At 41.2% G+C, this 16,240-nt stretch overlaps 1 protein-coding gene across 1 annotated transcript; it reads right to left on the bottom strand.

Annotated features, from left to right (window-relative positions):
* Positions 1 to 1,480: 1,480 nt before the first annotated feature.
* rgmd (RGM domain family, member D) lies at positions 1,481 to 9,823 on the bottom strand. The gene is made up of 3 exons (XM_034710788.1): positions 9,414 to 9,823; positions 5,032 to 5,543; positions 1,481 to 3,318 (listed from the first exon to the last, which is right to left on the bottom strand). Exons 1-3 carry the CDS (start codon positions 9,505 to 9,507, stop codon positions 2,620 to 2,622), a joined length of 1,305 nt encoding a protein of 434 aa, XP_034566679.1. The 5' UTR covers positions 9,508 to 9,823; the 3' UTR covers positions 1,481 to 2,619.
* Positions 9,824 to 16,240: the final 6,417 nt, after the last annotated feature.

Below are 16,240 nucleotides of genomic sequence, written 5' to 3'. Positions count from 1 at the left end.
ATGGAGAGCCTCTCATTCAATCAGATTATTTTATTGACAAAGCTGTAGAGTACTGATGAATCAATGTATGAGGCATTTTAATTTTAAAGGTACTTGAGGTAGAACTTCAAATTCTTAACAGTTTTGTCCGGTGATTGCTAGCATAGAGGAACCTGCAGAGGATAAGAGGATAAATCCAGGGGGTCAATGGTCAAAAAAGAAAAATGGTATTATTCCAAGTGTATAAACTTTTTGATGTTAAATCATAACCCTGAAGATTAATGTGTAAAAGTATTTGAGAGACGTATATTGTGCAGGAAAAATAATGTCATGCAGCCCCCAAATGTAAAAGATATAATAAAAGAAGCATGAGAAGGAGAGACTTGACTGAAAACGTACAAAACTGTACAACACTTTTACTTAGCTTCATCTGACTGCATCTCCATGAACGCAGTGTGTAACCACCAAACCACAATCACCTCCCTTTCCTTTCTTCATCTCTCTTCATCTTTCCCCTGTCCTCCTTTTTTTTATCAAGAATGAGGTGATGAAGTCACCCAAGGAAGACTTGATACAGACCAGGAGAGTGCTTCACACATAATGGCTGAAAATGGTGACACGTTTCATTGGCCAGAAACCTTTCAGCTCACTCTGGTTCTGTCTCCATTTGAAGAAATGGAACATGGAGAGATTAAGTGTGATTGCGTGTGACGAAACATGCTGACACACAGTAATACAAGCAGTGAGACACTTTTACCGTCATTCAATATACAAATGAAATCTACGCCTGCTAATTATGGAGCATTAATTCTTTATGTGTCATAAGGAGTGTGCAGGAGCTACCTTAATTGCATTTTGGAAGGAGATAAAAAAAAAACTGATCACATCCCTCTTTCTAATCATAGCACGCTTTGTTCTTATATAGTGCAAATATCAGCAGTGTGTGTCTGTCTGTGAGTGTGTGTTGACTCTCACCTAGTGTTAACCACAGACTAAATCCTATTTAGAGCCGTGCAGCGCTCTGGCAGACAAAAGCAAAGGCAACAGCCAGCTCAGCACTCAGAGGTAACATTTACACAGGGGACTGAGAACATACTGTGGATCCCTACAGCTACACAGCCAGCCTGTCAAAGCTGTCTTTACACTGAGCTGTCACACCTTATAGATCGAGGACCCCACCAGGACACAGAGGGTATTACAAGCAGATAGTTGGCTCTAAAAATCACTGGTTTGTTTGCAATAATGCAACTTTCTTTCCTGTAATTACTTCTATTTAATCCATTGTAACATTTGTATTTATCTAAATTGTATTCTCTTTATTTATCTATCTTTATTTTTACTTTTATTTTACTAATTGAAACTTTTTCTTGATTGTACTTATGTCTGGGTTGCTGCAACAACTGAATTTCCTCCCCAGGGATCAATAAAGTAATATCTTATCTTCTGCACAGTTATATACCAAGAGAGAGGATATCAAAAGAAAGAGGAAAGACAGGCCATGTTCTGGAGTGTCCAACATTTTAATACAGATCATTACAGATACAGCAAACACATATTAGTTAACTTTTATACAATGTCTCAAAATAGCCTACTTAACACAACAAATGTAAAACATATTACAGTTAAAACATCTATACACAAGCAAATGTACACAATATAAAACACATATATACACTCTTTTAATATATTATTATATAAAGATTTGTGTTATTTAACCTTTCAGCCTGGAAGCCAAACAGCTTGAAGAGGGAGTGTTTCACAGAACATGAGAACTGAGATGAACAGACACATGGTAGATTATGAGTAGGTAGTTTTTACATACAGTTGTTGGATCCTGTGTATTAAGCATGCCAATTTCTGAAACAAGAGTTGAAGTAGACAAAAGAGGTATCATTTAAACACACAAAACTTGCTGCTGAAACTGTTAAGTGCTATTGATATTGCTGGATTAAACAGGATCAATGAGCCACGTCGCTCTGCACAAAAACAGCTTATGTACGGTTTTGGAGTTACACATGCAGCTTCATACATGGTGGAGTGTTTGAAGGTTGTGCATAAAAATATTTACAAAAAGTAAAAACAAAGAAATTCTCTTCAGCTGCCTTGATATCAGCGCTCACACACACACACACACACACACACACACATAGAAGTTGAACCTTTCTAAGGAGTGCTGTAAACCAATGAACAGAGTGTGTGAGGATGGTAAACATGTTGTACCATATGATAGGACCTGTGTATGTGGGAGTTGTGTGAAAGTTTGAAGAAAGGCCATCTGCTCTTATAGTTAAATCCTTCGTATGCAAACAACAGAAAGATCCTAACATTCACAAATCCCCCCAAAGATAAAAATAAAATGTCTGAGCTCTTATCACTCGTTCCTCAAGCTGGTAATACTTCCATGTTCTGTTTGTCTCCATGTGTCTCTTTTTTGTAAATGATTGACGTTTATTCTTTGTTCTGAAGAATTTGTTTTGGCGTTTCTGCGTTATAATGTTGGAGACAGCAGGGAGAAAAAGGATGACATGCAGCACGGGGCCTGGCTGGAATTAAACCTGGGACTCTGCAAAAGCACATGGGACATGCACTCTCACAGATGAGCCTCCCGGTCACCCAAAATTATTTATATGTATTTATTTTTCACATAAGTAGCAGAGTGAGGAGTAGGAGTGAGAGCAGGGAACTGCTGGCTGCTACTCCAGGTGATGTGTTTGACGCCCCTTGGTTGTAAAGGCGAGGAGTCCTCGGGGAGTTCTGCTTCAGTTTACTGGGAGGCAGCGCCTTTAAATCCTCCAGAGCGCCGTAGGCTGCCATGGAGAACTCTGGGTCTCCTGTTGTCAGCAAGTCAAACACACAGGACTGAAAGTACACGTCCTCCACCTTCAGAGTCTCTCTACACTTGGCGGTGGCCCGCTCCACTGTGTACACCTGGTGGGGGGGCCGCAGAGGACCCAGCTCCGTGTTTGTGCCCTGCAGGCGGGGCTGCTGGCTCTGTCGGCCTAGCGTGTGCTCTTTGATGAGCTCGTTGCGTGGGCAGCCGTGCAGGCAGAGCTGCAGGCCGCCGTTGTCCTCAGAGAAGTCCAGAGTGTCCTCTGGCATGCGGATGGCAAATGTCAGGTAGCTGCCCACCCGTCGGACAATGATGGAGGTGCCGATGTAGCGGGCCTGTATCTTCACCTGTCGACCCACCCCAGAGCCCCCGCGCTCCACGATGGTCAGGCTGCCACTCTCACCTCCACTACGAGTCCCGTCCTGAAAGGCCAGAGGCAGATCTTCTGTTGTAGCCTGGTAAACCTTCTGATCTGTACAGCCATGGTAGGACTTGAAGATCACTGTGATCTGAAATGAATGAACAACCAATCATCTGTTAAAATGACAATATATATAGGATTTTGTAATCATAAATGAAATATACTTTCATAAAGAAAGTGGGCAACAAGCTACAAGTTCATACTTTGTTTAAAAAGTAATGATACACATTACAAAGTATGCCAAATTCAATGACAACTGCTGTACCACTGAAAGCCACAAGGTGGCAGCAGGATCCTGTGTTGAATGTGTAAATAACTCACTCATTTCAACATAGTGACAATGATTTTCCTTCTCAAGCCAATTAAAATCCACAGAGATTTCAAGATTGCTGACAGCATCACTAGACTGTCATCACCCAAAGAGATAACAGCTCATATAAACCATAAGCAACCATTTTTAACCCAATAAAAATTACTATTGGACATGATCCAAAGTCCTCCATGACTGCTGGCTCTGGCATAGTTTCCAAACAGCTTTAAGTCTCCATGTATGTTTTAACCCTTCTCTTACTCAGCTGTTGGTAAAACGTATTCAGCTTCTTGTTTGTATTCCAGCTGAGTTTGAGAAATAGGGGCTTAACCTCTATTCCTTCAGAGTATCTTGACAAAGTGGTGGCTGTGGTTGAGTTTACACTTACAGGGATACTGTATTTGATGGATGATTTCCTGTCTTTTGTCTGGCAGTTGAAAACAACTCAAAAAGCACGATGGGGGCATGCGGGTGCTGGCAAAGACATAACCAAACTACAGGTTTGCATTGAGTTGCAAACCAGAACACACAGCAAAATGCCGCAGTGAGAAACTATCCTGTTCAATTAACAGAATCAAAAAACCCTCACTGCTGTCCAATTATTCCTCTATTTTTCCACATTATTCCATATTTACACAAAAAAGCGTCCACTTAATTATTTGACCAGAGGGGTGAAAAAACATTCCAGATCGTGGCGGTGGAGGAAAATGTTGGAGTGTGCGTTAATCACTACCATATGACCACCCATGTGTTAAAGGTAGAGCGCTCAAGCATGTCTGTGATTCAACACCGCTGAAGGACTCCCCTCCTCTCTGCTCCCTCACAGATCTGAAGCAGCTCCAAGACAAGAGGAATGCTGGTGGCTGGAGAGGCACCGTGGAATGACGATTAACTTCACATGTTTTATACTTTATGGCAATACTTCAGCTACGAATCCAGGACTCAGAACACCCTGCTCATATATAAGCCAGAAATCTTAAGCTTCCTGTAATTCCTGCTCCTTCATATGGATGCAGGTCTGTCATTAGAAAAACACTGTCCCACAAGGGGATCCAAACTGAGTCTGATGAAGGTTATTGGCCTGTTTTCCAGATTGTTTTCTCTTATATTTGTTTTTCTGTTTTAAAAGAAATTATCTGAAAAATAATAAAGGAAGAGCTACATGTGAACACTTCTGCAAGTAGACAGTGCTTTGTATCTTAGAGTCACATGCTATTTCTCTGTTTTTCCATCAGGGCAACAGGTCACGACCATTAACCAGCCTACCGTGCTTCAGTTTTACATTATCCATCTTAAGAACCAGTTAGTTATTCCTTAAAAGTGTCATTTGATTCCACAACCATGTCTGAACTCTGAAATACTTTCAAAGACTTAAAGATGTTTGGTTTATTTTTATAAGTGATAAAACAAAACAAGGGTAAGAATCTGAAAACAATGACTATTTGGCATTTTGCTTGAAATACTTCAGCTTTCCTCCAAACCCATCCTCACCTTGCTGGTTGCTGTGGCGCTGGAGCCCAGCACGACAGGTACATTGGTCACCTGCACAGACAGGAAACGGTTGTCAATCAGAGGCCACGCCCCCTCCACTTTGCAGGTCTGAAACTCATCTCGGAAAGTCCGTAGGTGTGGGTCTCCGAATAATCCACAGTGGGCGTATTTCTTCTGCTGACCAGCAGGGCCTGACGTGAGGACCCGGTTCTCATAGTTGCACAGGTCTGACACAGCCGGCCGAGACGTGCTGGGGATCTTTGCAGAGGAGGTGGGCCCGTCGCTGGAGCAATTATGCTGAGAGAATAAGTCCTTAATGCGGAAGACTGCCGAGTGGTAGACCAGGTCGCCTCTGCAGCTTCGCGCCTGCCGCCGGGTGCACAGAGCGTAGGCCCGCAGTGCAATGCAGTAGTCCACATCGAGGGCCACGTCCTCCTGCAGACCACTAGAGGGTGAGGTAGAAGCCACATACTCTGCATTGCAGCGCTGGATTCGGCACTGCTGGCAGTGACCTGGAAAACAAACACAACCACCATCATTAACTGCATTTTAACATCATTATACATAACACACTTACATTAATGTTAGTTTGTCTGTTCATTTTTCATCAGTCAGCTTCACTCCAGCAGAGATGATGCTGCCCAGATCTCCAAATCTGACCTAATATTAGTTCCCTCAATTAAACTCTGAGAGTTCATCAGACATTTAAAGAAACATTACATCAGCACAGAACACACAGTAGAGACTTTTCCGCTATCAACTTTAGCTCAATCAGGAGAGCCATTAAAACCCAAATGTGTGAGCTCACGAGGCCGTGATCCCACACTGAGCTCCAGAGTCAGTCAGAACTTATTTCCCCTGACTAGCCCTCACAGAAACAGCACATATCCTCCTCGCTGTAGGAGGAAACCAACCTGTTTGCCTCAGGCTGTTGAATGTGGTTTGGCTGTTGCTGAGGTAATTGAAGTCCATTAAGCTAACTACATCGCACGGCGGGGCACAGGGTACAGGGGCAGCTAACGTGAAGAGGAGCACAAGAGGAGTATCACAAAACAGTAACACTTTGCTAAGCAACTTGGGGTCCAAACTTGGAGCTAGAGGGGGGCGGGGGGCAGTAAAGCACAGCAGCATGTGATTTGGTTGGTATCACCTAAATTCAGGGTTTTCTGTTGAATCATGACTCACAGGTGGGATATTTATTGTCAAGCACAACAAAGAAGTATTTCTGTGGGAAGTAGTGTGGAAATTGATCACGTTTATTTCAGTGTTGTGTTACTTTTGGGTGAGATGTTAACACCTGCTGGAAGGTGGATCTATTCTCCATCATTAGCCAGCAACCACAACACATGCATTACTTTTAATGCAAAAGCAGATTCAGTTTCAACAGACTGCTCTTCTTCTGCAACAGAACAATCCCCAAATCAGGGTCTGATCTCCCAGCAGCATGGACAAAGGCTGCAAGATAGGCATGTAGATTTCACGCCAGTGAATGTGATTATTTACCATTACTTCCCTTTCATATACGTCTGATGCAGAAAGGGAGCATGACAGATGATTAATGCTCCTCACAGTTGCTGCACTTCAATGTGAGCCCGGATAAAACTGTGAGGGAGTGTGAGAGGTCAAACTAGAGCCATTCTGCATCCCTCCTCTGAATTCTAACAGGCTTCCCCTGTCTCGCTGCGAGGTCACACAAGTCTGCTGTGATTGACATTTTGGGACGATCACTGCTTGCACAGACATCAATAACAATGCATCTCCCTAAAGGGTCTTTATGCTCCAGCACTTAGTAGACTACCATCAAGTGTGAGGGCCGTGTGGGGAATATGGGAAAACAAGAGGAGAAGACTAAATGACCACACAACAAGTATTTGTATTAGTGTATTAGATCAGTAGGTTTGAGGTGGGGCAGGGAATAAACATGATGCTCTTTAATGACTCTGGCCATGTCTTTGGGTAGCATCATAAAAAGAAAGTTGAATATTGAATATTTTAATTTCATTCTACTGGTCCCTGATCCTACATGAAAGTATACAAGCCTGGATGTACTTTCATATAATGTTAAAAGGAAGATTTACTTACTTTAGAAAAGTAGGTATGGTGGCTTCAGATAATAAGTGGTTATTGAAAATATGTAACTCAAAAACTAAAAACTCACAAAAAATAACTTTTATTTGGATAGTTGTTACTTAACTTATATATATATTTAAAAAATGACTAAAAAGCCAAATAAATCCATCCAATACCAGAATGCTTCTTGTATCTATCTTTTGCATGTTTTACATCAAAATATATTTTTTAAATTGAATGAACCTGAATCACTTCATAGTGCTATAGCAGTAACAAGCAACCTTTTATTGCTATTCAATGTATGCTCTTTAATGTTTAATCATTTGTTCATACTTGCATTGGATTCAATCCTCATATTAAAGTTGTTTGTTTGTTGTTTATTACATAAATTCATAACAATACACTATCTTACAGTCTGTTTCTGGTATTTCTTGTTATCATGATTTATTTCAAACAATCACATTTAAATTGCAGTAATGTGTTTATACCAACATTGGTTGGTGATGTTAAGTAACTTTTTGCATTTAATTACATTTATCCAAACTGAAATGTTTACATTAGTTTTTACTGATTCCCCTGGGGTAACTTCATTTAAGAGTTTCCAAGAGTTGGAATCCAAGTCTTATGGTAAATATCTCAACAAATGTGGGCTTTAACTGTGTCATACAACATGAACATTCAGTAACAATTTGTTAACTCTCCTATTATCCTTGGGGTCGATTGGACCCCATTCAATGTTTAATGTCTTTAAATTAATGACTAACATCATTTTTTTGGCTTCATATTTCATGACTTGTCCTGATTTAATGGGGACACCTGGGAAAACATAAAATTAAAATGTTGATATGTTCCAATTTCCTGTAAAAAAAAAAGTATACACCAGTGTTCCTTGGGGTCAATTTGACCCCAGACTGTTTGAGCTGTATATAACATAAGAAATATCAACATTTTACACACATTTGTTTTGGTTATTTTGGGTGATATTGAGGTCACTATAACCAAGGACACTTCCGCATGTGACTTCAGGAGGGATCGAACCGCCAACCTTTATATTGAGATATAATATTTCCAGCCACCATGTCTCTAAAGACATTCAATGATGAGTCCTGTGTCATACGTTGTGATAACATAGAAACAAGGCGAGAGCATGACAAACTCACAGCAGTTTGATTCTCTGTTCAGAAGAATCAGAATCAGCTTTATTGGCCAGGTATGCTTGAACACACAAGGAATTTGACTTTGGAAAACTGTTTTACAAACAAAGTCCTTCTAAATGCTTTAAATTACGTTTATGCTTGAAATATATTTTTATTTATTCAAAGGGCTGTGCAGGTAGTCAACAAAGAAACATAAAGTCCCTGACACATAAACATGGGTAACAATCAGTTTCTGGAGGTTTAAATGGCTGGGGTCAAATTGACCCCAAGAATAAAAGATGTTAGTAATTTGGAGGGTAGGAGGGTAGGAGGGTTAATATGTTGAATACAATCAAACATAACATGCTTCTGAATTTGGTGAAGTGGTTTCTGGGTACTATGAAGGAGCGACCAACACGTTCCGAGGCCAGAAAGTTAGACCCCCATGCATGGTAGCTAACAAAGTTAATAAATGAAGCATGTACAGGGGGAATACCGTGGTACCCCTCCACTTGGCCAACAACCTCAACAACCCAAACTAAGTATTTAAGTTATCCTCGTGGTGTCGACGGCCTCTGAGACCACTTGGGGTCCGTTTTGTGGATCTTTCTGGTTATAAAAACACTCTCATGGTTTTCTTGTGGTCGGACTGAGGGAGCTGGACAACAGTTGTTAGCGAGGTATGCTAGCTGGGAGCTAAGCGGTAACTTTATACAACTTGGAAAAACACAACATCGAGTAAATCGCCTCAACTGCGAAGCCATCGGTCACAGTTTGTTTGTAGTCGACGTTTTATGTGACATTAGTCTGAAAACAGTCTGAAAACACGTCCGTAGATGAGTTAACTCTGCTCGGCTAGCAGGGATACAAGCGCTGCGGTGCAGGCTGCAGGCTGGAGACTCTGCAGCATTCAGGACTTTACTTTGTCCCCTCTGAGGACGGGGTACTTTTAAACAACAGCGGCTTTTCTCCGTCAGTAAAGAGCAAAACACGTAAAACTCGGGTCATTATTAGTGAGATGTGACTGCAGACGTGTAAGAGTTTAAGATTAGACACAAAAAAACAAGAAAAAAAAAGTTTTTCCATGTCCACCTCCATTCCAGGGAGAGCGGGACACAGCTTTGCATGCAAGACTGGAAGGAGTGGAGGAGCACGGATTTAGAAAGCACAACTTACCTGGTCGAAACAGCAGCGAAAGTAAAACCATCGTCAACGTTATACAGTCCCAAAGCTGCCGCTTAGCCGTGATTTGTGGTCCGCTTCTCCCCATACCAATCCATTCAGTTAGAATGGAGTCCCTCGACTGCTTCTCATCGACGCTGCGGCTGCGGGAAATCAGACAAGAATTCGTCTTCCTTCTCAAAGCGCTGTCATTCAAAAGGGGCCCCTGTCTTCAGGGCGGCTCTACGAGGGAGGGGTCTAAAGTGTAGACGGGGCCCAGAGGTGATGGCTGGCCAATGAAACACTAATTATTCACTAACCACTCGATATTTACATGAAGTGGCCATTACTGGGCTGAGGACAGTAGAAAAGAGCCCTCAACAAGAGAGGAGGGGGGTTGTGTGAACTTATAATTGCCTTGATTGTAATTGACGAATCACAGGGTGTTGTGGTTATAATAGTGTTATATATGGTGGCCCTGAAGTGCAAACACAACGGCAAATGAGAAAACACTACAGCAATTCAGAAAACACTACAGCAATTCAGAAAACACAATTCAGAAAACACGACAGCAATTCAGAAAACACTACAGCAATTCAGAAAAAACAATTCAGAAAACACGACAGCAATTCAGAAAACACAATTCAGAAAACACGACGGCAATTCAGAAAACACAATTCAGAAAACACAACTGCAAATCAGAAAACACAGCAATTCAGAAAAGGCAATTCAGAAAACAATACAGCAATACAGAAAACACTTCGGCAATTCAGAAAACATTACGGCAATTCCCTTAGTGTACCTACTTCTTCCGGTTTGGTTAATGTTGTAGTGTTTTCTGATTTGCAGTTCTGATTTGCACTTCAGGGCCACCGTAATTATAACTGCCTATTATCTGTGAATAGATTTATGTTTTCAAGAACTTGAACATTCAGCAAAATCAGATGTGGGAGGTAAAACTACATGCAGAACTGAAACAGCCTGTAGTAGAAAATTGAACTCTTTGCACTACAAAGCACTCAGAGACAACTGTCCTGTTGGACCCCTTCCCCCCATCCTGAGGACAAATGTTTGTGTGTTTTCAGAGTTAAGCAGGATTTGCCCACCTGTTGTTTTCTCACTCCAGACTTAGTGTTAAATAATAGAGTTTGAGTGACAATTGGGCTTGCAAACACCCACACACACTTGCTGAATTTATCTAGTGAATGTCTAAGGTTAGAAACTGCAGAGGAGGTGTAACAGGTGCACTATTATTCTTAAGAGGGAAAACTAATTTGACATTAATCTGATATTAATATCTGAATACTGAGGTCAAGAATAATTGCACTTGGGTCCTCCATGGTGGAATTTCTTCCTAAAATCTGTGTTGAAATTGGGGTAATGAAATCCTTTTATTTTTTGTAGTTGCAAGGTGTTGTTTTACCTGTTGTACAGCATGTCAATTGTCATTTTTGCCGATTCACAACATTCAGACAAAATGCTCTGACTCAGTTATTTTCTCTCAGTAAAATCCTTTCAGGCTATTACATTTTCCATTACATTTTCAGTTAGCAACTTGTGTGTTACTCTTTTCCTTTTGTGGCCAACTTTCCATCCCTCTCACTCCTTCAATGACACTCAGTCTTTCATTTGCACAGCTGCTGTGAGGCTGAACCATCTGCAACGCACATAGACCCACCAGCGTATGAGTTAGCTGGGACACACGTTGTGGGTTTTATGCAATGCAAATAAAGAACTTTAATGCATCAACCATTTACTGGATGAAGTATTGGTGCTGAGAAAATCAACAGTCAATTTTAGCCTAGTTTCCAGATTTAGATTAGAAGTTAAAGCTTTGTTTTGGTGCAGCTGGAACACTTGGCTTGTAGCTGTGAGTCTCCCTCTGCGCCTCCCTCCTGACTTTATGAGAGAGAAGTGAACCCAGACAGTTACTGGATCACTGGTTTTCGTATACACATGCAGGCTCCTCCGGCCACACAATTGTGTGATTCAGGTGGCCTGTCAGTCTCATGAAAGGTCTTCACAAGCCCATGTTGATGTGGGGCTGATATATACGGTGGAGGGGGAAACGAAGACAGCTCAACCCAAGTGGAACGTTTGGATTGTTCTGAGCTGCCAGAAGGGCCTCTGTCACACTGGATCCAGTGTGCCAAGTTTATCCCCCCAGAGGGCTCTACCTTACTCTGTTTGTTCAGCTAATTTTGGAGGCTTGCTTGGTTGATCTGCTTTATGACTGTGCTTTACGGTCACATTTTCAATCCCTTCAGAAATGTTACACTTCGTAATGCCTTTGACAGCTTGGACATAAAGCAGAGACACAGTGTCAGAGGGAGATCTGCTGATGGTGGTAATACTCTGCAGCAAATTAAAATTAATCCTTGTTGGATTATGTCTCACCTGTTGCAGTGTTTGTCTTCTGGAGTAAGTGGTGACATTTCCTGCAGGAGAAAACACATAAATAAATGCTCAGGTTTAGGTAAAGGGACAGGGATACATCAGTGTACCTTATATACTGAATTAAAGATAACAAAATCAAAGATATAGTTTCTCTCAATAAGCTGCTGTCTTTGGGTTCCACAGTGCGGGACTGATGACCACTGAAGCAAACAGTTAATTGATCCAGGTGGACGTAAAGGATGAATTCAGCACATGAAAGAAACTCCTACACCGCCTGTCAGGCTTGGAGGTTGGAGAAAGACCTCTTTCTTCCCATGATTCCTTGTGAGAATATTGCATTGCATGAGCCAGCAACATGCATGTACCACCAAATTAAAAACAAGCTGGTGGGCAGGAGAGTGCGGGTGCACTGAAAGGATGTATATCAAGTAAAGAGCTAGTTAGTGTATTTTTGCTGGTGACACTGGGTCACTTTTTTTCTAATACATCTCAGAATAAGATGATAGTGTTTGTGAAGTTTGGACTAACATTAGGAATGTCTGATAGAAGACCTGCTACATTATGAAAACTTGAGACCAAGCAACAGAAAATGTAGAGAGTGAGGAAGAAAGAATGGACAAAAAATGGGGGAAGGGAGAAGGAAGGGGGGAGAAAAAAGAGGGAGTGAGGGATTGGGTTTCCTTTGACTGTGTCTGGGCAGCTCCACATGTTCCTCATTAAGGTCCTCACACTGTGGGACCAGCTCCACACCGGGATGCTTGTTTTTGTTATTAGGCCCAGTGTGCAGTGGTCTGGTGGAAGCCTGAAAAACAGGCCCCATCCAGGACCATCTCCAAAGCTCACTGTCCTCAAAACCAAGACTAAATATTGGAAGTGACTTCATATATCTATGATGAAACATCTCAACACCAAGTACTCTTTAAAAAACGTCTTGTTATTTCGTTTGAAATCTAATCTGATCTACAAAATGTATGTCTGAAACTTTTTTTAAAAATATAAAGTTGCTTCATTCACAACTTTGTCCTTTCTATTAAGCCATCAAACTGAAACAATTTAGTTTTAGCGGAAATGCAGTGTTTACAAAATGATTAAAAGTACAGTTGCAGGAAATTGTCTATGTTTCATGCTCCTTTTTGTTGAATTTCATGCCCATTGAGCTTTGTCAACTGAGACATGTATCATGTTTCTTCTAGCAGCTGATAACATCAGAGATTAGAATCAGAAGGAGCACGCACCCTCTGTAGCCTCCGCAAGCACCACACGGTTGCAATATAAGAGACACACTTATTGAATTTTAAACAGGAACCAGAGCAAATTGACTGTTTTTTTCCCTCCTTTTTTGAGGGCTCCTGTCTGAAATGAAGTGGCCTATAGCCCAGCTGAGACAGTGAGATGCATAAAGCGAGTGTGTGTCTGGCTCAGACCTCTCACTGTTAGAAGGGATCTGTTATCTCAGCACAGATAAAGGAAACTGTGGTGTGAGTGTATACGAGGCAAAGCTGATAGCATCTCAGCTCAAGGATCCCACTTACGGCACCTTGATTGATAGGTGACAGAACACACAGGGGGGCTTCTGGAGTGTTTTTGTAGGTACCCCTCAGTAGGTATCCATGCATGCATCTGTTTACTGTGTTCCTTTGGATCTTTGTCTCTGAGTAAACAGGAATTATCACACATGCATGCCATTTGTCTGAGAAGTGTGCTAGCAGGGCCCTGCTTTCCCTGAAATCTGAGCTTTGCAGGGTGGAGCAAGACAGCAGAGATTTGTATGTATTGATTTCATGAAAACATTTCAATTTCATTCACTCCGACTCTTCTGTTTGTTACTTAAGTCAACAACGCACTGATTCAAGCTTGTCTCTCCTTCCTCCAGCATTTCTCACAGAACAAATGTTGACACAGCGTCAAGCCCCGTGCTTGTGAATAGACAGTCAACTGACAGGTAACCCTAGCTCCAGGGTCGCAGGGTCAGCCCAGCCTGATGAGGGATGATGGGTAAAATAAATGGAGAGCAGCACACACAGGGACCTCTGATGTCCTCAGCCTAAAGGGAGAGAGTTCAGGGCCATTTGACCTCTGACCTTCACCCTGCCCATGTGTTTGTGTGTTCTTTGAGGGTCAAACCCCTCCCCAATCTCAAATACCTCAATATTTTTCTTTTTTTTTTTACTGTTGAAGTTTTCTCAAGCAAACAAATCAAGCAGCAAACACACAAACAGATGAACGTATGGCTTCACTAGGCAGCCAGCGGAGCTTATTCCTATGTGCAGCTTTGTTTGAACATGCCACGTCTTTCTCTTTTAATGACACCACTCCCTCACTTCTGAGCCATGATGCGTTATGGAAACAGGCAACAAATTGCTTTGTAATGACCTATGACAACTCTCTTTGCTTCCCCAAGCTGCTGTGAGTGATACTCCTGTTCCCAACAGCTTAAAAATTATCATGCAATGTATTCATCTTGTCATTTTTCATCTCTTAAATGTAGATTTTATCTTTCACTTAAAAAACACTTCTTCATATATCCTTAAATGACTCAAAACAACTTAGAAACAACCCTTTATTTAACTTTGTATCTGGGAAAAAGAAACATGTATCTTCCCTCCATGTTTTCCAAAAAGCTGCCAATCATGTTCTTCACATGATCTAGCAGACTTTTGCAGGCCCTGGGGATGTTGTTGAAACTACAGATTGTATATCTTTCTTTTTTACAGTTACTTACTTTTACAGACAGTTGGAAAGCCAGATGTCATCCATCGCAACTAAACCAACAGATATTTTTGAATCCCTGCATTATAATACTTGATTCAGGCATTCATAATATTCTACTTCTGAGTATCAGCGCTCCTGTGTGAAGCTTACAGTAAGTGTCCATTTTGGCACCCCCTCTGTACAAAAAAGCTCTTTAAACCATGTTTTGTTAATCACTTCTTATGGCAACAATCTCACCTCAACAGTTTCAGATATCAAAAACACCATATAGAAACAATCAGCTGATTATTGGAAAAAGGAACGAATTGTGCCACACAAGCAACAGACATCTGCATCTCTGCACCCCCATGCTCCTTTCCAATTTCCCATCACCTGACAGAAACTATGTTTATTTGTTTCAGTTACTTTTGGTTACAGTAGCGTCCTCTCCATCTAAAACAAACAAGTAAGCATCATGAAATGCACAATGAAAGACGCAGGTGTATCGACCGATGCGTACCGGCTCACTTGAAGCACTGGGCTTCAATATTAATTGCAGATTGTTTCATAGCTCCACACAGGAGCTTGCATCAATATGTTGTTTATTAGCTAGAATGAAGAGTGAAGGGATTAGAACTTATAGCAAATACAGCAAATTTACAGTGCATGCCTTAAATATACTAAAGCTTCAGGTGACATATGTATGAGTGCTGAGAAAACTGTCTTAGCTTTGGTTATTAATGGTTGAATTCATGGTTATTATATGATTTAATGTAAGCTTGAATGACATTCATCTGTCCCCTAAATCTTCCTCCTGGCATGTAAACACTGCTCTCATCATTGTGTATCTGCAACCAAAACAAGAACTTTACAGACTCTGCCTGCTCTGTGAACCACCTGCCTACTCCAATCAATCCTAAGGCAGAGCAAATGTTTAGTATACTACAAGTCTTACTGACATAAAGTCTTAAACGTAATAGTCCCAGTACACTGTTGTTGTTGTAGGTTTTGAGCCTTATGAGAAAATGTATGTAGTTTTGTGAAGAAACCATCTCGAAGTGTTTTACTGTGTTTAAAGGTCTTTTGTCCATTAACGCCATTTTTTGCACTGGCAGCACCACAAGCATCAATTTCAGAACGCTTCTAACCAGCACTTACTGTTGCTTGGCTACAAAAGTTGTCCCACTGTATTTCCACCTCCCTTGATAGTGACCTTTGCTTAGTGGGCGATTTTTGAAAAAAACAAAGGGTGGGATATTTAAAACAAAGTTATGACTTCTGGTAGGCTTGGGAACAATAAAGCAACTTTCTCCAACATGGTAATGCTGAGCCAATATGTCTATTAGTCTAATTAGTTCATTTATTCACTTAACAGTAATTATCACATACTTACTGTTGGGTGTGAGACTTCAATTTATATTTGCTGGTTGGAGTTTGGATGATGGGTTAGTCTTCTGGATGGTGTAGGCAGTGAGAAAGCACATCTCTGGTACCTTTGATATTTGCTCATTGGCTACCCTCCACAGAGCTGCCCTGTTTACTGTACCCTGTTCAACAACGTCTCCCGTCCTCTTTTTTTCCAATTTCCGTCAATTTTAAATATGACTGACACTTTCTATGTTTACCAATTAGTCATTTAACATTTATCGCAGTTTTGGCCATCATCCAGTTAATGAACTAATGTTCATCAATGACGAGCTATTACCCTAGCAATTCACACCCTGCCTTTGTGGCAGCTCCATACCTGCTAAAAT

The sequence above is a fragment of the Notolabrus celidotus genome, chromosome 2 (assembly GCF_009762535.1).
Source record: "Notolabrus celidotus isolate fNotCel1 chromosome 2, fNotCel1.pri, whole genome shotgun sequence".
In the NCBI taxonomy this organism is placed as follows: domain Eukaryota; kingdom Metazoa; phylum Chordata; class Actinopteri; order Labriformes; family Labridae; genus Notolabrus; species Notolabrus celidotus.
The sequence above is the reverse complement of the archived record's forward strand: the minus strand, read 5'-3'. Positions and strand labels throughout refer to the sequence as shown.

What these genes read in the sequence shown, in the direction of transcription:
- rgmd (XM_034710788.1), bottom strand. Translation starts at nt 9,507, where the DNA reads ATGGGGAGAAGCGGACCACAAATCACGGCTAAGCGGCAGCTTTGGGAC. An exon ending in TTCGCTGCTGTTTCGACCAG is followed by an intron (nt 5,544 to 9,413) that starts GTAAGTTGTGCT and finishes TTTGTTTTCCAG; the next exon opens with GTCACTGCCAGCAGTGCCGA. An exon ending in GCGCCACAGCAACCAGCAAG is followed by an intron (nt 3,319 to 5,031) that starts GTGAGGATGGGT and finishes CATTCATTTCAG; the next exon opens with ATCACAGTGATCTTCAAGTC.